The sequence below is a fragment of the Lactuca sativa genome, chromosome 4 (genome assembly GCF_002870075.4).
Source record: "Lactuca sativa cultivar Salinas chromosome 4, Lsat_Salinas_v11, whole genome shotgun sequence".
Classification (NCBI taxonomy): Eukaryota; Viridiplantae; Streptophyta; class Magnoliopsida; order Asterales; family Asteraceae; genus Lactuca; species Lactuca sativa.
The window spans coordinates 382,336,312-382,359,472 of record NC_056626.2 but is presented as its reverse complement, the minus strand read 5'-3'; the positions used below and the strand labels follow the sequence as shown (position 1 = coordinate 382,359,472).

The window sequence follows — 23,161 nt, the reverse complement described above, 5'->3', positions numbered from 1 at the left end:
TTATTTTTGTGGTTTAACAACACTTTACATCCTAAGTTTCTATTGCTACCGAAAGAGTTACTTTTCTTAAATCCATTACTGTCACCGCAATGCATGGCAGATCCTAGTTCGAAGCTAAAATGAGGCAGGCCAAACAATGCCATTGAATTATATTACATCCACCACAAATGCTACACGGTTAGCTTCAAACAAGCATGCATGAAAGACATATGTTCCGAAACTTGTCTTCATTCTCATTCATTGAGAAATGTTTAAAAGAGTTTTATGTTGCTATAACATCCCTCCCAGTTCAGTCGTTTATATTTAGAAGGGCCTTTGTCATGGACAGGTTTCCCATAAAACATGAAAGGCAAAGATCCTTCCGCAAAATGATTAGTCATATTTGACAAATGTTTAAATTATTGCTAGCTATAACAACCCTCCAATTTTTGTCATTTTTGAGATTGGCCCTATAAAGAAGGTCTGGTCTCATGATCACGTATCCAGTAAAAGATGAATGAGAAAATAGAAATGCTAACGAGTGTCCATTTTTCATATCACTGAACCAAAGTGCTTTCACAAACCTGATTATATGTCTAATACATATATGAATTCCCAAAAACAAGCATAAGCATTGTAACTCCAAAAAGCAGAAATCATGAAAGAAAATTAACTTGAAGATTGTGTGTTTGATCCCACCAATCCAAAAACACCCACATCAACAATCAATTAGCATACCATCAGGATCACGCTTACGATCAGAGTCCACAGATTCATTGCACTTTGGGAGTGAAGGTTTCGATCTCATTATGGCCTTGCACCTACTGATGAAATTTACACAATAAAGTAGTCAGATATGATTTGCAGTTTTTAAAATACATGCAATCCACTAAAGGCAATAAGCAAAGTTACACTATCTTTAGAATAACAAAAACTACATAATCAGGTTTGATTTCTATTTATTATCTTAGCTAGAGTAAAATATATTCTCTACACTGAATGTGAGTCTTACGGGGGGAAAAAAAAAAGAAGCTAAGCTCCTATTTATAGCACTATGATACATTAACATAAGAAAAGTAGTATGTTCCTACTGCATATACTGATTCAAAAAGAAATAATACTATATACTAACACATTTCAAGTTAATTGAATAAAATTTAACTTGAGCTTTAATGATTGGATTCACAAAAGTACACAGCAAACTGTAGAAACTAACCTTCTAAAGGCTTGCATAATTCCACTAATGGCACTCGAGCAATAACTGGGGGTCGCGTTCTTGGCCAATGAATCCTGAAGCTTAGAAAGATTAGTCAGCCACCACTCAGATTGAATACATTCATCAATCACCTGACAAAATGAGTGATAATTATTTGAAAGCAAGAGAAAGGTAACCATATTAAATGTGATAAGAAAACAGAGATTATACCTCTTTTTTCTGGCTAGGGGGTAGTGAATCTGCAGCCAAACGGTTTTCTTGAATACAAGTATGCAGAGCTTTTGTTACTTCTTTTCTAGCTGTTTCATCCTTGTATCGATTTTCAATTGGATGTAACAACTACATGAACAAACATGATATAACTCATGCGAGCTATAATTTGCAAGAAAGTTGACAGTTTAAGAGTTGCATTAGATTACTTATAAACCTTTTTGAGATCTTTGAGTTTTCCAATATAGACTTGTTCAGATTCATCATCACCATCTTCGTATAGCCAGTCTTCTGTTCCTTGCAGCCTTTTAATAATTTCTTCCGCCTCTAAATCTGTAGTGACACTCCGATAAGAACTCTGAAACTAAATTACAAAAAAAGGTCAGTTTGTATGCAATCCATATAACCAAAATCTAAAATGTCACCAACTTTTAAAAGAAACATGTACCTTGGTACGAGTGTCATAAATAAAAGACTCTAGGATATTTCTTATTTCCTTAGTTTTCTCCACTCTTATATCATGTTCTTCAAACATTTGTAATCTCCCTTGAATTACATTTAGTTCATCTTTCATTATCACAACATCCAAATTCTTAGACACTGGAAGGTTTTGCCTCCTGACCCAACCCTTTCTTGCTTCCTCAACCTGCATGTTGAAACAATAATGTGTAATGGCTTATCCAGTTTATACATAAAGATTTTCCTAAAAACTTTGATATTATTCAAAGCATCAATTACATAATGTGAAGTTGAGAGGCTAGAACCAGTGCGTTTGCAATCAGTAAGAGTGTTGTCCAGGTTTTTATCTTCTAAAATATGAAGCCATGAATAAAAGAAAACATAAGGTCTTTCCCACATCAGGACTAAATTAACCCATGTTGAATATTTTGGTAATTTAGGCAACAAATTACTTACCAATGCAGATTCAGTTTCAACAATTCCATTGATGTTAAGATGCATTTTAACTTTGAGCACCACTTTTTCTGCAGTCGGGGGTTGAGATGGACCAATCTAAAAGAATATTTAACAATAAACATTAAGATATGAATTAGCAAAAGTGATCCAACTGTAAGTAGAAATGCCAAGAGAAAATGCAACTTTCTAATATATATGCATGACAAATTTACCATAAAATAACCAATATCAGGTGATACTCCAACAAGGAAGTCCATGTTGTTGGTGTAGAAGAACTGACAACAACATTTTATCCATCCATGGTATGGAAGTGTCTTATTACATAGAAATGGAATGCCTTTTGGAAAAGGAGTATATCTTGGTGTCTTTTGTTTTCACCATCATGGAAACGGAGTCCAATTGAGAAAGGAAATATATCCTGAACCTGAAAATGATAGGCAAATATATGACAAACCCTTTAAAACATAATCAATATTCATGAAACAGTTGCTTAAGGGTGCATACAAAAAATCCAATGATCACATCAACATTAGAGGGTTTTACTCATAAAATTAAGGTAGCTTAAAACCAACAAACATAAATGTGGCATAGTTCACAAATCAATCTTTGGTTCACTAGTTCAATTCTCACACAATTACCTATACAAACAAGGACATGCATATTCATTAGACACCGAAAACTTTCATAAGAAAAAATATCTAAGCATAAGAGAAAAACCTTATAATCTTGAACACGGAAAGTTGGGCTAAGCATTGCACAACTAAGAGCACATCCTCTAGCAACACATTCACTACCATTTAGTGTTCTCATTGGTTCTTTACCAAAAACCGAAGTTAACTTTCTCATAATTGCGGGTATACGGGATCCAGATCCAACAAGCTCAATACTATGTATCTCATCATCTACACTTAGGCCATAGTCATAAACAGCCTTGTAGCAAGCAAAAGAAACCCTTTCTAATAAATCCAGTGAAAGAAAGATTCTCAAACTCTTCCCTAGTTATGAATCCACTCACGTCTTTATCATCAACTAGACACTCGATACTAAGTTGTGCTTCCACATTGGCACTCAAAACTTTCTTTAGCTTCTCACATGATGCCCTAAGCCTTATGGAAGCACGAGAATCGGAGCAAACATCAATATTGTATTGGTCTTTGAATTTTGAAGCAAAATGTCTGAATAAGACTTCATCAAAATCTCTACCTCCCAAGTTTTGATCAAAAGAATGGGACAATATTGTCATTTTCCCTTTTTCAAAAGCAGCAACCGACACTTGAGTGTCCGAGTGGCCAATGTCTACAAATATAACATTAGTTCGTCTTTTGTTGGAGAAATCAGTCTTGTACATACCATACCCTAAAGCAACTGCAGTACAATCATGCATCAATTTCAAAGGTCTTAATCCAGCAATGTAGGCAGCATCAAGGTATTCACGCCTTTGAAAGTCTGTAAAATATGATGGAATTCCAATCACACAATCTACAACTTGGGACCCAATATTCTTCTCTATTACTTGCTTCAGATGTGCGAATAGCATCCCTAAAATCTCCACAGGCATAAAGGTCCATATCTTACTCAAGTACTGTATATGGATCAAGATTACACCATCGGAGCTCTCACAGCTGGTGTCAAAAGGTAGCAATCGAAGATCTTCTTGCACACTTGGATCATTATAAAGCTTTCCAATCAATCTCTTGATTTGAGAAATAGTTGATTTCAGATTTGTAGTAGCAAACGCAGCACCTGCGGAACCTAAAAATCTTTGCTTCTCACCAAATGACACCACAGCTGGCGTCTCGCGCTTTGATTCATCATTCAATAACACATCAACTCCACCACGCTTTGCAACTGCAATAGCACAGTTCTCATTCCCAATATCAAGTCCAACCACACTCATTATAATCTTTGAAAAGAAGCACTGATTATGATCCTCAGCAACACCTAATTAATTCATACAAACAAACAATCAGTTTATAATCACCTTCAAATCAACTCGCAGGATAACAATGTTCATTAATTCTTTTATGAAGTTGATTTTCCATTTGTTTGTTTAAGATTTTTCATTCAGTGTAATCAATATTCTTAAGCTAGAGCCCAAGATTTTACAATACACAAACCATCAACATGCATAAAAATTTAGATCAATTGTTAGCAAACAACATGCAAATTCAGATACAATGATCGAAATATGAGCATCAAATCAAATGTAAGAATTAAGATGAAGGACGTTTACCTGATTGAGTAAAGTGTGAGTGTCTGGTGTAAAATTTGTAGAAACTTAAGTACTCGTAGAAAGGAAGTTGAGTAGTCGTCGGAAATACTTCGTCGTTTTTGAATTTAAATCGTCATGTTCATTAATTATCACTTAAAACGTAAGTGTGGGTGAACTTTGGCTCAACAAGCTAAAAAAAGCACAAGAGGCGGCAAAAGCTGAAACGACACCTTAATAGCATATGAGATAAATGGTTTGGATTTGGAGCTTTGGGTATAACTTTTCAAACCCGTTTTGATTAAATGGGTGACACACTACATAAAAAAAACTGATGTTAAAGTTGATAATTTCAAGTCGAAAATGATTTATATACTTATATGTAAACTTTTTTAAATTCTTTAGATAAATTGAATCGACCCAAATTCATAGCCAGATATATATATAAAAAAAATAAAAAAGTTGGGTTGAGTTGCTTTGTTTTTTTTAGGGTAAATTAAGCCAATCGTCCCTGGTGCAGGTGCAAAAAAACACGTTTGGTCCCTATTTTCAAAAATTAACTTTGACTGTCCCTTATTTGATTAAAAGGTGCATGTTTGGTCCCTACAGACATAAAATGACTATCTTGCCCTTTTTCTTTTATTTTCATTTATTTTTTCAAGTTTTTAATTTATTTTATTAATTATAATTATTTAAAAAATCATGTGGTCCTTATATCACCCCTAGAAAAACCCATCCGACAAGCACCACCCAATACCACCGACAACCACCACCTAATACTTCCAACAACCACCTGTAATCAGCTACTCCGACGATCCTATATCCATAATCACGGTGATAAAAAAGATCAGCGATTTAAGCTTTTATGTCTGAAAAACAAACCTTAGAACAGAGTGGCAAATAAACACCGATTTGCTGATAAACACACACATATGTATATATTTGTGTTCATGATTGTTTTTGGGATGATGAACACCGATTTGAAGCTTTCCAAATCTACACAAGTACTTGAAGAATTTCGTTCTAAAGGGTTCGATTTGCAGATGGGTGTAGTTCTTGAAGGCGCAATTGCAGATTTACATATCCATATTGGTGTGAATATTCGATCTGCAACTCACTGAAACCTCTTAAATTCAAGAAAGAGGAGATGTTATAGAAGCATATAGGTGGCGGTGGAGGAGCTTGATCTCAAAACCTAAGAAACCGATGACATCTGTGACGAAACCCTAGCTGACGTCGATGGCGGCTGAGCTCGATCTGTCAAAACCCTTGCCGATGTTATTGGTGCCGCATAAACCCTAGTCGCCTCTTGTTTTTCCGGCGATAGGGTAGCGAATCTCCATCCTCCAAAAGCTTCTACCTTTCCATTTAGATATGCACTCCAACAAGAGGCTAGATCCTTTGACGATACTGATGATGGAATGGTGACAGGTGTAGTTCGAAGAGGTTGATTATCGGTTGCTATACAAAGAGGGTGGCGATGGTGAATGAGGTGGTGGTTCGTGGCTATTTTTCAGGGAAATAGGTTGTGGTTGAACTGAATTTCGGTGGTGATTATGCATTCCAGTGGTGGTTGTGTATTCCGGTGGTGGTAGTTGTGCTTTCTGGTGGTTGTGGCGGTGCCCAAGTCTTCTTCAATGAAATTGAAAGAGATAGATTAAATATTAGGTTTAATAATTAATTAGAAAAATCAAGAATAAATGAAAATTATATTTTAAAGGGTATTTTAGTCATTCCATATCTCATAAGGGATGAAGCATGCAAATTTAAACTAACGAGGGACGAAACGTGCATCTTTTTACCATATAAGGGACGATCCGAGTTAATTTTTGAAAATAGGGACCAAACGTGCTTTTCGGCACCTGCACGAGGGACGATTAGTGTAATTTACCCTTTCTTTTAAAGATATAAACTTGCCTCAAACTTGACATTGTCACAAAAGAGTTTTTTTGTCTGAGTTGGTACGCTTGGGACATTGTAAAATTGTTAGGGTCTTAATGTGGAAAATATGGAAGTTGAAGGACTTTATGTTCAACTAGTTTTTTGCCGATCACTCAGATATATATACAAATAAAAACTCCAACTATTAGAGTTATCAGCTGTCAATTGCTAACTACCGATTACCAGTTTCTAGATAATTTTGGGGAACTCACCTTATGTATACTGAATTGTGGGTGAAGTTTATACATTATATATTAGTTAGATACAAAGAGTTGTGAGAATAAATTCATTTTATTGTTATCAGTCTCTTTAATTTATTCTTATGTTTACGTTTTCTGTTTATATCGTCTTTAGTAGGGTTATTTGTAGCTTAAGAGTTCTTGTTGAGTCTTTAGATAATTACGTCATTTGTATGAATGTGAGAGCCGGGAATGGTCCGTTGATTTTGAAGAAAAAGTAAAAATTAAAAAAGAGGCTCCTAAATATATATTTTTTATATAAGTAAAAATTAATGGTAAGTCGATAAATGTTATAAAGTTAATACCAATAAAAATTCTTGCTAATCTAAATAGCTGATCTATCAATATTGAGTCACTAACTGTCACTAAAACTAATTTACGTAAAAATTATGGGCCCCTAAATGACACAAGTTGTGCGGTCACATGCCTAGGGCATATCTAGTGACAGGAGTTTGTATTGAGATTGTTTTGTAAAATTTTCAACATCAATGAAAAGTATTTTTGGTTTAATTTTTATTTTTTATTTTTTTTTATTTTTTTTATTATTATTTTTTTTTAATTTGTAATGTGAAAACGTGTAACAACCCGAAATTCAGGTAAGCTTTATGACGACCCTTCTACTTTGAGAGTTGGCAAGATGAGTCCCTTAAAGTTAAATGTTGGATTTGTGAGTACGCTGGGCGTAAAGAAACGTACGCCGCGCGTACTCACGCGCTTATTTTGGACGCGGACTCGCTCGGGTACGCTGGGCGTACCCAGGGTTACGCTGGGCGTAGTGTGCCCAGATGCAAACCCTAATTTCTGTCTTGTGCACTATAAAAGGAACGTTGAGTCCTTTGCCCCAGCCACCATACCCCCTTGAGTGAGCCCTCAGAGTGCAGAAACCCGTGTTTAAGCTAGTGTGTGTGTGTTCTTGAGCTTGAAGATACCTTTTTGAGGTGAAGAAGGAGAAGAGGAAGCCATTGTTGGAGCTAGAAGTGGAAGAGCAAGAGTAGATTCGAGTTCTACAGTGGTTAGAGATCCCTTTTGAGGTAAAAAGCTCAAAGCTTTCCTTGTCCTTCAAGATTTTTGCTTTTTGGACCCATTTTAGGGTTTTTGGTTCAAAGGTGGAGACTTTGTGTGCAAAGAGTCTTCATAAGCTTAGATCTGGCCTTCCCCAGTGTAATATGTGTTGAGGATTCATAAAAATCCAATCTTGGTCGTGGATATTGAGTCATGCATGAGTTAGGGTCTTAATATGGAAAGAGGAAAGGTGTTTTGAGTGATAGATGATCTTTTCAGCCATGCAAGGCTTAAAGGCTTCGACTTTATGGAGTAAGGACCCTTAGGGAAGTTAGATATGGAATATGAGTTCTTGTCTTGACCGTTTAAGACCAAAATACTCAATATGGATGAACTGGGATTTAAGTTGGGCGTAATCCTAGTACACGCAACGTAGGGGGTGGCGCACCCTGAATCTGTGAAGGCACCAGGTACGCTCAGCGTACACGTTTGGTACACGCAGCGTAACCCGGAGGGTTAACTTCTGTTGACTTCTAGGGTTTGGTCAACTTTAGGGTATTTGGGCCATAAGAGGGGTAAAATGGTCTTTTACCCTTCTGAGAATGCTAAGAGAGGGAATGGTCTAGCCTTGGGAAATGTGTTGACGTCGAGTGTTATTTCATGTGATTAGGCGGAGGCTAGATCGTATTTCACAAAGTTTGAGATTTACGAGTTACCGAGTTACCCGAGGTGAGTCTTCTCACTATACGTTACCTAGAGTGGTATTTATATGTTGAGCGGAGGGTCCTATGTGCTATATATGAGATTATGTGTTACGAATGAGTTGTGTGTCATGTGATGTATATGTATGTTATATGATTGTATAGACCGGACCGGAGGGTCCAACGATACAGACTGGATCGGAGGGTCCAACGATTTAGACCGGGCCAGAGGGCCCAACGACCTATGACCGGACTAGAGGGTCTAATGAGCTACGGGACTGGAGGGTCCCGCTGAGACACATCGGCCAGAGGGTCGTACTATAGCCTCGAGTGGCGTATGTGTTGTATGCGGTATTTTGGGGAACTCACTAAGCATTTATGTTTACAGTTGTTGTGTTATGTGTTTCAGGTACTAGCGAGGACCGTGGAAAGGCGCCGGCGTGACCCGTACACACAAAGAAGAGATTTGATTTGTGATCTTAGGATATGTTTGATTTGATAACTATTGTGGAATACTTTTTGAGAATATTTTATATATAAATTTGGTTGTTGAAAAATAAAAAATTTGTTTTGAAAATCTCATCGTTACAGGTTGGTATCAGAGCCTTGGTTTGAGGGATTCGGATGCACCTTCGGGCGTATCTGAACTCAAATTGAGGATTTGAGGAAAATATTTTTAATAATAACACAATTTTCAAAGAGTAAAAGAGTTTTGAGACAAGCAGAGCTAAGCAGTGTGTACGGTCAGCCAACGCCCGAATGGTGAATCCCCAAAATACCCTTACATTATGTGTTATGAGATATGATATGTTATGTTATGCATGCTATAGTAGGCTAGGTATTCATAATAGGACTAGAGTGGCCTGATTTGTGATACCTTAGCCTAAGAGATTACTGCTGCTATGAGATACCTTGAGAGTGAGTAGGTAGCAGTTAGGAGCTCATGAGAGGTCTATCGGAGGGTAGCCAATGCATAGCGAGAGTAGAATATTTGTGATCCGGGATCCAAGGAGGAAGACTTGGGGTGAATGCTGATGCGGTGTGGTCGGTAGTATAGGGACCGTACTACTGAAGACACCGGATCAGTGAGCAGTCCAAGTAAGAATCCTTAGGATATTGGAGGACGAGTAGGGTTGCATTATCGAGTGCAAGTATGCTCGATCGAGTCTCTGATATTTTTATATTGTATTCCAGAGACATCATGGTTGGGACACGACACACACCTGGGAGCAGCAGTGTCAGGAGATCCGTCGGTTGATTCATGAGGAGGTGGCTGCGGCCATACGAGATGAGAATAAATAAAATTATTTAGAAGGTTAATTATTAGAATTGATTATCAAAACTTTAAAATTCTCTCAAATTCCACTGTTTAGCCATTAAATCTCAGTTTTCCATAATTTTCGAATAATTTCCATTTCTATTTTATATTTTTGTAACGAAAGAATATATGTTTTCATTACTTTCTAAAATTCTCTTTCTTATTTAGAAGGTTAATTATTAGAATTGATTATCAATTTTAGTTTTTAATTTAGTCGTACCTGCCAAATCTAACATCATCTTTTATAAATGATTCTTGTAAGCTTTTATATACATCTTGAATTACACTAATAAAATACTTTGAGTTTCTCTTTATTATTTGCTTCTGTTTTGCATCAATTTTCCAAATTAACCTAAAAACAAAGAAAAGTCATGTTACAAAACAATTAGTAATTTCTTTAAAAAAACATATATTTGGTTAATATAAAATATAATTGAAAATGTATGGAAAATATAAGAGTTTTTTTTTTTTTTAATATTGGTAGATAAACAGTTTTTTTTTTTTTTTTTTTTTTTTTTTTTTTTTTTGTCTTTTTTCTATTTTCTATACATGGACAATTTATGTATTTTCAGAATATTTTGTAATTTTGTCATCCATTTACCGACATTATGATCAAGGTTGGGAAGAAATTTAGGGTGATGATTAGCCTGATTAAAATAATAAATTTTTTTGATTATTTGCATTTTAAGAAATTTGGGGTGATGATTTTTCTAATTAAATAAGAAAGTTAGGGAGATTGAACCCTGATCTTGAGCAGCGGCTATGGAGGTTGCAATGATCCGTTAGGCTTGGGGTGTGGCTATGACAGAGGCCACACCTCCCATGTCACATCATCACAAACACCGCCCCTCCACCGTGCTTTAGGTGCGGTGGAGGCCGCACTGTGGTATGTCAAGGGAGCGCTCATCTCTTCCTATTTTCATTCCAATTGACCGTTAATTGGTCAAATTCTTTTAAAGAAAATGTTTTTTTTTCTTTTTAAACCTTTTAAATTGAGTGTGGCACCACTTTTTGGGTGTGATATGTAACATCATGTTTTGGATCGTCTGTGATCAGAGTTTGTGGGCTGCAAACCGGTCAGGAGGAAGCCTCGGGGTTGCGACGAGTTGCTAGAAGCGTAGGGAATGCCGTTACCTTTCTGTAGGTATAAGGACCTTTAGAATCAGAGTTGTATCAAGGAAGCTATGAAAGCTTGATGATTTGGCAAGATAAGCCCCTAAGTTGAGACATGTGGTAGGGGAGTACGCTGGGCGTACGTATGTGTACGCTTAGCGTACGAATGCACGTGATATTTAAGCAAGAGCCACTTAGTACGAATGAGTGTTTTGTGTGGTTGTGACCACATCAGCCATGCAAAGGCTTAAAGTCCCTAACTTTATGGAGTAAGAGATACTAGGAAGCCCAAATCTGAGAAATGAGCTAAGGTCTTAACAGGTTAAGACCAAGAAAATGGACTAAACAAAATTGAGCGTATGCCCAGAGTAATTCCAGTACGCCCCGCGTACTAGGTTGAGGTCCCTGATCAGATTTGTGCATGCTTGGGTACGTTGAGCGTACCAATGGAGGTACGCCCCGCGTAACCTCTCCGTGGGCTTTTGGGCTAGACTTTATTATGGGCCTTAAGGGTTGGGCCTAAATCTTTGGGCTTGTGTATTAGAGACTATGAACAGAGAAATATTATAAGTATGCCTTGGGCCCTTGAGTTGGGCTTGCCATTAGATGTGAGAGAGTTGGGCCTCGGGAGAGCCCATTTATTATTGGGCCGTGGTGGGCCCAATGGGTTTTAGGTCATTGATGGGCTGGTTAGTGGACTAGATTTAGACCTAATGAGCGAGAGTTGAGAATTAGTTCCTAATTGGGATAATTGTGGGTTTGGCACAGAGTTAGAGGCTGGTGCGTGGCAACAGTGTTTATAGGGACTGTCCGAGGCAAGTCTTCTCACTATACGTTACCTAAAGTGGTATTTATGTGTGACCGGAAGGTCTTATGTGCTTGTTTGAGTTATGCATCTTTGTCTATGTGATATTATGTTATGTGTTATTGTAGACCGAACCGGAAGGTCCAACGATTTATGAGGCCGGAAGGCTCAACCAGACCGGACCGGAAGGTCCAACGATATATGAGGCCGAAAGGCTTAACCAGACCGGACCAGAGGGTCCAACGAGCTAGACCCGACCTAAGGGTCCAACGAGCTGCAGGACCGGAAGGTCATCATGGGTAGGACCGGAAGGTCTCCCAAAGTTGTGGAGTCGGAAGGTCCACTGAGACACATTGACCGGAAGGTCACAGCCTCGAGTGGCTAATTTATATGCATGTGGTATTTTGGGGAACTTACTAAGCTTATTGCTTACCGTGTTATGTGTTATGTGTTTCATGTTCTTATCAGGACCGCAGGAAGACGATGACTCGATTGTACACACAAGAGAAAAGAATCACGAATGGGGATCCTGGATTTTTATAATTACTTTTGAAAACTATTTTAAAATATGTTATGACATCGACACTTGATATTTTGAAAATTATTATATGTGATGTTGGTAAATTTTAAATTGAAAATTTTGTTTACGGTGTTACATGGTATGAAACCACACTTTGTGGTAATTGATGACATGTCGCCTAATGCAGTTTCATGAGCGAGTGTGACACCACTCCCTCCGGTCTTAGGAGGAGACAAGAAAAAGGGGAAAGGGAGGGGGATACGCAGGGTGGTTGTGTACATAATCTTAAAGTGATTGTATATTGGTTGTTCTTTATTAACTTTATAATAATAAAAGAACAACAAAAAAAAAAACAAAAAAAAAAATCATATCCTTTCTAATAATAAAGGTTTTTATGCTACTTGTCACATTCTCATTTAATTTGTCAAATGTCATTTTGTGGTTATTTTGAATTAATTTTTTTTTCACATGTCATTTTATGAGTTTTTCTATTTTCTTAAATTCCACATAATATTTTAATGTAATAATTATAATAAATATAATAATAAATGAATATCAATTTTATTAATGAACTTACTTTTTAATTTTAAAATTCTCAAAATTAAATCTCATTAATTTCTTTTATTTATTAATTTTTTTTTAATTTAAAAGATAAAAAACATTTTCATTATATGTAACACCCTAATCCAAGTTTGACTTGAAACCCTCAAAGAAGTTACATTTTTATATAAATAGGGCCTTGAGTACGTTGGGCGTACTTATGAGTACGCTTAGTGTACTCTGCATGGTTGGTCGCGGAGGAGCTGGACGTACGTGCCGATGGTGCAAACCCTAAATTTCGGACTTGTGACCTATTTAAACGTCCTTAAGCCACTTGAGCCTCACCCTCATCAGCTCTCTTCACCTTCAAACGTTCCTGGAAGCCCTAATAGCCTTTGTGAGTGCTTTTTGAGCCTTAAGAGTGCATTGTGGTCCATTTTAGCGTTCATCCCAAGAAGAAGAAGTGGTCAAGCAAGCTTGGGATGAGTTGGTGCTTCAAGAATCTGCATCTTGGTCGTCTTACAAAGCTTCTGGAGGTAAAAAGCTTGCACCTTTCCACTTAAATCTCTAGATCTAGTTAGGGTTTTCTAGTTTTGTCCCTTTGGTTGATTTTGGACCTCTATTTGTGAGTTAAGCAACTCCAGAAGATGGGAATGGCAGATCTAAGGTCCCTTGGTCCTTTAGTATCATAAAATCGAGTCTTGGTGGGAGTTTTGGCCTCATGCATGGGTTAAAGACCTTAGAAAGGTCTTAATGGAGGTGTTGGGTGTGTATGAGCCATGCAAAGGCATAAAGTTGCCAACTTTATGCCTTAGGACGTCTTAACAAACTTAGATCTAACTTTTGGACGTAAAGGAACCGAGTATTAAGCACTTAATGGAGAAAGTGCTTAATATGGTAGTACGCTGGGCGTAGCCCAATGTACGCTGCGTGTAGTCCCAAGACCCCAGTACGATGCGCGTACCAGGATGGTACGCCAAGCGTACGTATCTCAGTTGGTCCCGGATCTGTTTTGGGCCTTTGAGCCTTTGGACCTCATTTGGTTATTAGGCATGGTTGTATTATGGGAATTATGAGTCATGTCATCTGTTATGGGCCATGGACATTTTGATTGGGCCTTATTGGGCCAAGAGGCCCATTAATGATCTTGGACTTGGGGCCCATTAACAAGGAAAGTGTAGTTGGGCTTCATGGAAGGGTTTGGAGTTTGGGTTTCTTTTGATTAAGTAAGGTCCTAAAATTGATTAATATTATTATTCAGCGCGGGAGGTTACAGACTGTTAGGAGAGCAGCTTTTGTATTCAGCAGACAGAGGTGAGTCTTCTCACCATACCCATGGGTCTAAGGCACCAAGGCCGGCCCATTACGTGATTATGATATATGTGTTAGTCATTCTGTGATATGATATGATATGTGATTGTGTGTTTTGCATGGAAGACCCTGGAGGAGCCCGTGGCATTGGATGTAAGACCATGTAGGGTGGCTTATGGCAGTCCTAGGTAAAGACCATGTGGGGTAGCCCATGACATTGGATGTAAGACCATGTGGGGTAGCTCATGACATTCCTAGGTAAAGACCATGTGAGGTAGCTCATGACATTAGATGTAAGACCATGTGGGGTAGCCCATGGCAGTCCTAGGTAAAGACCATGTGGGGTAGCCCATGACATTCTTACAAGTTTTATGTATGCATGGCTTATGTGATATGTGTGTAGCTTTAATAATTAACATGATATGTGTATGTGGATTGTGTGTGGTATGCTCTGGGAAACTCACTAAACATTTCGTTTACATGTTGTTGATTTGTTTCAGGTACATCTGAGCCCAAGGGCAAGGGCAAGGCGTGATGGCGCGACGTGCACTCTATCTCTCTTTCACTGATATGGTTTGGGGACACTCTGATGTTTAAAAAAGACTGTAATGAATGTGGATTTGAAACAATTGTATTGGGATTTCATGATTTATGCAAATGTGTTTGATTAATTAAAATGAAAAAAAAAAAAATTCTCTGTAAAATTTGGGTCGTTACATTATAATAATTCATTATGTTTCTTCTTTTTTTTTCTTATAACTTCAAAGTTCTCAAATATTTTGATATTTATATTTAATTTTTTTTAAAATTAACTCATATAATACATGAATATTGTATAACAACATGATATAGTAATTTCAGGTATTATAAGTATATACAAAAACCAACTTCACTTACTTCTATTATGTGAGAGAGATGCAATGTAGCTAAAATTACATCTTCTAAAGCACAATGTAAAAGTATTTTAATGTTTAAAGTACAATTTTAATTCTCAAATTTTATATAATTCATCACTTGCAACCCTTTTTTTTTTGTATAATTATATTTTCGATCTCTATCGTTTTTAAAATATCATTTTCGCCACTCAACTTTTGTAAATTGTCACTTTTTCCGTCACTTGCAACCTTTGTATTTTGTAAAAATGATATTTTTCATCTGTTTACTTTTTAAAATATTATTTTCACCTTTTCACCTTCAACTTTGTAAATTGTGACTTTTAACCATTTGTTTTCTAAATTTTCGTATTTATATATTGTCCCCCGTAGTATATATAACATTATTTTCCCTCACATACGTTACTAATCACTTGCAACCCTTGTATTTTGTAAAATTATATTTTCGATCCCTTTATTTTTAAAAATATCACTTTCACCCTTCCACCTTCAACTTTGTAAAATTTCACTTTTTTCCCGTCACTTTCAACCCCTCTACTTTGTAAAATGATATTTTCCGTACCTTTACTTTTTTAAATTTCACTTTCACCCTTCCATCTTCAACTTTGTAAATTGTCCCTTTTACACCTTGGTTTTCCAAATTTTCATTTTTATCCACGGTCCTCGTAGTATACATATAATATGATTTTCCCTCTTATACTTGCTAATACGCAACAAAATCATGTAAAAACCAACAGCAAAGCGCAAACTCAAATACTAGGGACAGAAAGAATATCATAGAAATGATGCGGAAAAAAAAAGAAGGGGGGGGGGGGGGGGTACATAGAACGATCCAAGTGAAAATAAAAAGGAACATGCAAATTAGCTCAAACCATTGGTACACTTGGCACATTTTACCCAAAACTAATTAACCAATTAAGCAAAGAAGTTTTTTTGACAATATATAAACTAAAAAGAAGATATTGAATATAATGAGAATATATTTTTCTATGTAAAAGTAGTGTAAAAGAAGTATAGGATACTAGGGTTGGAATGGAATCACTATTTTTCACCATTTTGGTGTAAATGGTACAGTGAGGGTATTGAATGTTTTAAAGGACAAAAATGGACCTAACTCACTGAATTAAACGTACATGATGCAAAAAACAAGAAACTGATCACATAGAAATCACACTATCACTCCTTTTGTTACAATAAAAGATGCTGTGATTCTTAACCCTAATTTAATAATATATTAAGAGCATTCTCAGTTAACTACTTGGGTCTCATCTTCACTGTAATCCTCATCTTCATCATCTCTGGTTGTGCCTGCATATGCTTCAAGTGATTCAGCTTTGAACAAATCACCAGCTTTTTTATCATTATCAGTTGGATCTTGTTCTTTTGTTTGTGTCTTTCCTTTGTTCATCTGTCACATAGCCATAAAAATAAGCATCAAGAACTCAAAATACATATCATTTTTCCTACAATTTTCTAGTTTTATCCAAAATAAGAAATCAAATAGAGAATTGGGATAGAAAGAGCAAAAAGAAACTTACAGCACGAATCAAGGATCTCTTGTCTCTCTCACGAGCATTACCAATGGCCTAAATCAAAACCAGGGTTTTAACAAATTAAAAAAACAAAAAAGATGATCAAACGCAATTGTATGCAAAATGTTAAAGTTTAGAAATTAGAACAAACCGCTTGAAGCATCTTCTGTTCAGCTTCTACTTCAGTAATATCTCTGCAAGCAAGTTCATTGACACCCAAATTAGTATATGTATATATCATGGATGATACTCTTTCTAAATGCAGTGAATTGATTTGATTTTGATTGCAACTTTTCGGATTTTCCAAATGATTTAAAACGGAAACCCTTTTTCATCATACATGTATCAAGAGAAATCAGAAAGCGCAAAAATTCTCAAACCTTCCAACGATTCTGTCAACGCGGCATGAACATTTAGCACATACATTATGCTCCCTAGCACAAGCTGCAGATTATGTTACGATTCTTAGTGAAAAAAACACAGAAGAACACAAATTCAAATTCAAAAACTTGTTAAATATCAAGCACTAACCGTTACAGAGATTATGGTAAGCCTGACGAACAGCACGTTTGGTACATTTCTGACTGATAAAAAATCATTGAAAAGAGGAATCATCACTGAGAATGGACATTGAGAAGTGAAAAGAGAACCGATTAAAACAGAGATTGTGTTAATTACCATTTGGCTGGTTCTGTTAGGGGTTTGTATTTGCCGTATTTGCGTTTCCATTCGATTTGATCTTTACACTTAGGGCAAACTCCGGTGATGTCAGATAAAGGCCTAAACCTTCCTCCTACTTCGGTTTCGTTGATTTTGACGCCGGCGTTTGGTTTCCAGGCGAACTTGTTGGCGTGTTTCGGCGGACCGGTACGCGGCCTGCTACTCATCCTGCCTTTCTGCATAAGAATGAATAACGAAGTGTTCTTAAACCTAGAAGGGAAGTTTAATTTAGCCCCTGTATTATTGCTTATGTGTAAAATTGGTACCTAGGTACTTTTACAACTTATTTTTAGGTAATTTTGAAAAGACAAAATTGCAAATTTTGTTTCTATGGTTTGTCTTATAATTTTGGTCCAAAATATTTTGAAGTTGCATCACCTGTCCAAAATGGTTCATTTGTTGTGACTATGGTCCGATTTGTTTTGATTTTTCTTTTAAAATGATCATTTTTCCCTTTCTATTTTCATTTTCTATTTTTCTATATTACAATAACTATAAAAAGGAAAACAAAATCGTACCCTTTACCCATTTGCCTCTCTCTACATTACATACAATCATACCCTACACCTGCAAAACAAATTTTCGTCATCATCGGACCTCTGGTTCCGACGAAGACAGTGACTCACTGGAACTTATGAATGCCACCAAACACCACTACCGTAATATATGAATGTGATGACCACAGCCAGTCTATACAACCACCACATGTCAAAACCACCACCACCATCATCGATTTTCTGACAAAATACAAAAAACACACTCGATTTCTCGACAAAGAGAAAACGAAACCCTCTGATCTAAAAAATAACTTTCAAACCCTATGAACACTCTAATTATTGTTTTGGTTTTCATCTTCAGCTCGTATCGTCTCTGCTACCACCAACCTCCGATCAGGGAAAACCTTTTAGAAAAACCCTCTATTTCCCTAATCGATTCTCACTATTGGAGAAGACGAATCAACATTTGAAGAACTAGGTTTTTGTTGCCGCTGATCATCTCCAAACGAAGCGACTCCAAAGAAGACACCACCATCTGGAAACCCTTTCTTCTTCTCCGATGACAACATTGAGCTACGACCAACAAAAATCCTTGTCGATCACGTTACAATGATGGTTCTTGTTGCCATCGGAGGTATGTAGATCTGAAGCACTACCTCCAACGACAAATATTTGAAAGAGAGAGGGGAGGAGTTAGGATTTACATATTTGAGATAAGTAGATAGGGAACGAGAGAGACGCCTAAATGGAAAGTACTCTAGCAAGACATTGGCTTTCGACAAGAGGGTGGCGGTTTCGGAAAAGGTTTCACCTGAAAAGTGTTTATTTGTTATTTATTTATTTATCTGTGAATACATTGCAATAGAAAGAGAGGGATTGGGGGGGGGGGGGGGGGGGGGGGGGGGGGGGGGGGCGAGGGGGAAGGGGGATGATGGTATTTTGGTTTTCCTTTTTTTATATTGCTGTAATGAAAAGAAATTGAATAAGCAAAAAGAAAAGGAATTTCATCATTTTAAGTATTCTTATATTTTTTTTGGACCAAACTCGCTATAAAATCAAAGTTTTTGACTGATGGTGCAGACACAAAACTTTTTGGACTAAAATGATAACTTTTCACAAACTACATGAGCCACTTTTGTAATTTTGTCTTTTATAAAGTTACTAAAACCAAATATTAAAGACTAAATTGCAAAAATAGTGTTTGTGGTATATGTTGAAAATTACCTTAAAAAAATTTATACTTAAACCATGGATCAAAAATAAAAATGTTTTTTTTTTTTAGTTTTGGTTTAAAAAGAGTTGAACTGAATTAAAATGACCCTTACTCCTTTCTATTTGTTTTTATTTTTATATTTATTTATTTTACTTTTTTTTAAAATGAAAAATAAAATAAAATTTCCTAACCCCACCCTCTCCCGCCCAACCCCCCCTCTCTCTCTCTCTCTCTCTCTCTCTCTCTCTCTCCCCCCTCTATGTATTCTTCAAACCCAAGAGAAAAAAGAAACATACTCAAAATAATCCACCCATCTCCACATATTCTTCAAACATACACAAAGCCCTAAGTCTTGACTTGAAATGACCACCAGATAAAAAGTATGGACATCGTTGCAGCTATAAGGTTTTCGCCACTTGACAAGCACCACTGACTGCAACATACATCGAGAAGCTTCATGCAGATCAAATCACCTTGTCTGAAATGGTTTTTGGTGTACCCCCTTCTCTCTTTAAGCATATTAAGTCGTGCAAAATTTGCTAGAGAGATATGGGATACACTACAAGACTTGTTTGAAGGTTTAAAGAAGATGAAGGATAATCATTTGATATCCGTTGTAAATGACTTCGACACCTTCACTGTAACTCTTGGTGAATCTGTAGCCTCTGCATCAAATCGGTATAGGATCGTGATGAACAACATGAAGACACATGGAGTAGTCCGAACTCCATTCGAGTACAACCTCGAGTTCATCAACAACCTAGGAAAGTGATGAGGAAATCTCAAGTCATGTCTTTAGAGTAATGGATCTCTAAAGAAACTGAAGCTTTATCAGTTGTTTGATGAACTGCAAGGTCATGAATCTAACGTTGCTCAAACATTTAGGGAACTTTTAGGATGTCCTCTCGTTTTAGTCAGTTCAGTTAATCCACTGATTCTGAACCTATCTGTTTCGGATATTTTTGGAGTCACCCTACCTATTCCACCTGTTCAACATATAACACCTGTTGCACCAACCTCTCAGGTTCCACACTATCCATTTGAAGAAAACCTTGATCTAAATTCTGCTGATTCCGAACTTCGTTTCCAACATGAGTATACACTTCTATCCATGAAGTACAAACGCCCATGGAATCCCAGTTAAAAACCTCGTCTAAACCAATTTCAACCTCCTCATCAAAGTATTCCTCAACCCTACCCTAAACCCACCAAAAATCCACCTGCATACCGACCTAACATTCTGAATCGTTCTTTGGAGCCTCAGGAAGTTCAAAACTCAGTCAAACCTAAGGTTACATGTCACAAATATGGTCTCGAAAACCACTATGCTAAGGATTATTTGGATCAAATTCCTCAAAAACCAAAAGTGAAAGATTCTGCCTATTATGCTCGTCAAGAACAAGAACTTACAGAAAGTGAAAAGGCATTATCACTACGGTTTTAAGAAATGTTGATGGGTATTGGTCATCTGGGGATGAAGGTGATAAAAAGTCTGTAGGGAACTTGTGTCTTATGTCTAGACAATCAATTGAGTGTGAAGAGGGTTATTGGTCTTCTAGTTCGGAAGCTGATGAAGAGGATGCTAAGCCAAACTTTTGCTACATGGTTACAAATGATCAACCTGGTTGAAGCATCATCCAGCAGGTAAAATCTATGATTATTGATAACAATTTTGATTTATCTGTTATTAAACCTTATCTAACTCAAATTCAATCAGATATGACAGTTAGTGAGAAGTTGGATAATGGATTGACTAGACTTAGACTACGTTTTCAGTACCACAAGCTTAAGATTGAATCATTAGAGAAAGAACTTATAATAGCTAAGGATGAATGTATTATTATGAATGAAAAATGTGAAATTACTCTTAGTGAAAGAAACATCCTGGTTACTGATAATAAACGTCTTAATGCAAAAATTGATGGTTTGCATAATTCAATTGATGTTCATGAAGCTAATGAAAGAATGACTCACAATTTTCATCACCCCTGGTCCAAAGCACCTGGTCTCGGAAGCGAGTTTACGAAGTCAGTTTCTTGTCCGCTGAAGGAACTTCAAAACCTAACTTCATGGGAGATATTTTGAATCACACTTATTCGGATACCCTTGTCTCACCATTGTCGTCCCTTCATGAGACCTCAGAAAAATATCAATCTTGGATTCCTGAGTTCAAACCAATCGCTATTAAATGCCATGATTCCACGTAACTTCCGCCTCTAATATCCCTAGACCTGAACCAGTCATCGGAATCCTTATACAACACAGGCATTACTGGAGTTTGTGCTCCAAACTCCGGTCCTCTGAACAATTATGTTATCGAGGAAATCATTCCTGAGACAAATGGACATGACTCTGACCCATTCAACTCCTTTTGGGCTTCCCTTGATAGTGATGTATAACTTAAGACTGATAATGACTCCTCGTCTGATTCCTGTGTCGCCAACTCTAATGTAGTCTCAAAATCGACTATAGTGCCAATTATGCCTCGTTTTAACAATCCATCAGTTGGATAAATGTAACAGCCCGGATTTCTAGGTATCTTCTAATCATATAATTTTTGGTGTTTTGTGAGGGGACTCGGCGAGTTGGAGCTCAAACTCGCCGAGTAGGATCGCGGTTTTGGACGCGGGTTTGCGCCTGGACTCGGCGAGTCCAGGGAATGGACTCGGCGAGTCCGCGCTGTTTAATGAAACCCTAATTTCCCGGTCCTAAGCCCTATTTAAAGGACCTTATGGCCCTTCATTGCGGCTACCTTGACCTTGAGAGCACCCAAAGCAGCTGAGGGTTCCTGTGAGTGAGATAAGAGGCCATTATTCACCATATTTGTGTGTAATTGCAAGAAAGGAAGGGGAAAGTCAAGCTAGAAGAGTTGGGGAGCTTGGATCTACTTCCATTTCATCAGGGGAAGCTTCTTGAGGTATCATTCAGAGCTTATTTCCGTGTTTTTGTTGATTTGGTTAGATCTAGGGTTTCTTCATGCCTTGTTTGCTTTGTAATTGAAGTGTGAGAGGTCCCATGGGGATATGGTACATAGATCTAGACCTTAGCAGGTCCAGAGAGTCCCTAATGCCATGCTTTATGTCCTCCCTTTTAGGTTAGAGACTAGGGTTTCCATCTTAGCGGCCTTTTCTTCAAAAAGAGCCTTGTTGGTGTTGCATGGTAGCCAAGACTATGACTTTACGTGATGAATGAGCTTAGGAGGGCCATATCTATGAGTGGATGAAACGGATCTGACCTCAGAAGCGAGATTGAGATGGTGCATGGCATGGACTCGTCGAGTCTGAAGAACAGACTCGGCGAGTAGCATGAAGATTGTCCTTAACCACTCAGTGAGTGGTCCTGCCGAGTTATGGGTTGACTCAGTGAGTCAGGGAGAGTTGGAGAGGGTTGACAGGTGGACTGAGTCGAGCTGGAACTCACTGAGTTTTTCTTGAGACTCGGCGAGTTGAGTCGTGGTGGCCCCGCGATTCATGCCAGGTGGAACTCGTCGAGTCAGGGGCGTACTCGACGTGTCGAAAGAGAATCCTACAGAGTTGGTGAAAACGTGTAGACTCGCCGAGTCGCTTTAGTGCACTCGTCGAGTCCGGTCAAAGTTGACCATTAACCGTTGACCAGTGGACTCGATAGGGGTAGTCAACCTTAGTGGTAAAAGTGTTAATTAGAGATATACGATGTTATAGGAGGATTATAGCTCGGGGGATCGAGCACGAGTGATTTCCAGGATTCGCGAGTTATCGAGATATACGAGGTGAGTCTTCTCAGTATACTTTACCTTGAGTAGGTAATCAGAGTTATGTGACAGAGTATTTGTATGCTATATGTATGTGATGTGTTGTACTACATTATTTCTATGTGATTTATGCTGTGCATGCTTATAGAGATGGAACCGGAAGGTTCATAGAGTTAGAACCTGAGGGTTCACAGAGTTTGAGTGCACGGACCCACATAGTTATAGCCTCAAGTGTCTAATATTTGTTATATGTGGTATTTTGGGGAACTCACTAAGCTTTGTGCTTACCGTGTTAGTGTTGTTTGTTTCAGGTACTAGTGATGACCGTGGGAAGGCGCCGGCTTGATCTGTACACACGCATGGGATTTTTATGATATGTGATCTTGGGATTTTGTATTATGTGAATTGGAGTTTTAAACTTGATGTTTTATGAAAATTAAATGAAAAATGTTTTTATATTATGCAAAAAATTATTTTGAAATTCGCGGTGTTACAAGTTGGTATCAGAGCCTTGGTTTGAGGGATTCGAGTACACCTTCGGGCATATTTGAACTCAA

General features: G+C 37.4%; 1 protein-coding gene and 1 pseudogene across 1 annotated transcript; both read right to left on the bottom strand.

Annotated features, from left to right (window-relative positions):
* Positions 1-697: 697 nt before the first annotated feature.
* LOC111885829 (heat shock 70 kDa protein 16-like) lies at positions 698-4,217 on the bottom strand (annotated as a pseudogene).
* Positions 4,218-15,939: 11,722 nt separating this feature from the next.
* Positions 15,940-17,340, bottom strand: LOC111885775 (uncharacterized). Its single transcript, XM_023882015.2, has 6 exons — positions 17,123-17,340; positions 16,976-17,028; positions 16,825-16,888; positions 16,596-16,638; positions 16,451-16,498; positions 15,940-16,320 (listed from the first exon to the last, which is right to left on the bottom strand). The coding sequence occupies exons 1-6, from the start codon at positions 17,329-17,331 to the stop codon at positions 16,159-16,161; spliced, it is 579 nt and encodes a 192-aa protein (XP_023737783.1). The 5' UTR covers positions 17,332-17,340; the 3' UTR covers positions 15,940-16,158.
* Between the last annotated feature and the right edge of the window lie 5,821 nt (positions 17,341-23,161).

Excerpts from the sequence above, each read along its gene's own strand:
- LOC111885775 (XM_023882015.2), bottom strand. The coding sequence starts at position 17,331 with ATGAGTAGCAGGCCGCGTACCGGTCCGCCGAAACACGCCAACAAGTTC. Across the intron at positions 17,029-17,122 it reads CTAACAGAACCAGCCAAATG|TCAGAAATGTACCAAACGTG; the intron begins GTAATTAACACA and ends ATTTTTTATCAG. Across the intron at positions 16,889-16,975 it reads TTACCATAATCTCTGTAACG|CTTGTGCTAGGGAGCATAAT; the intron begins GTTAGTGCTTGA and ends CATAATCTGCAG.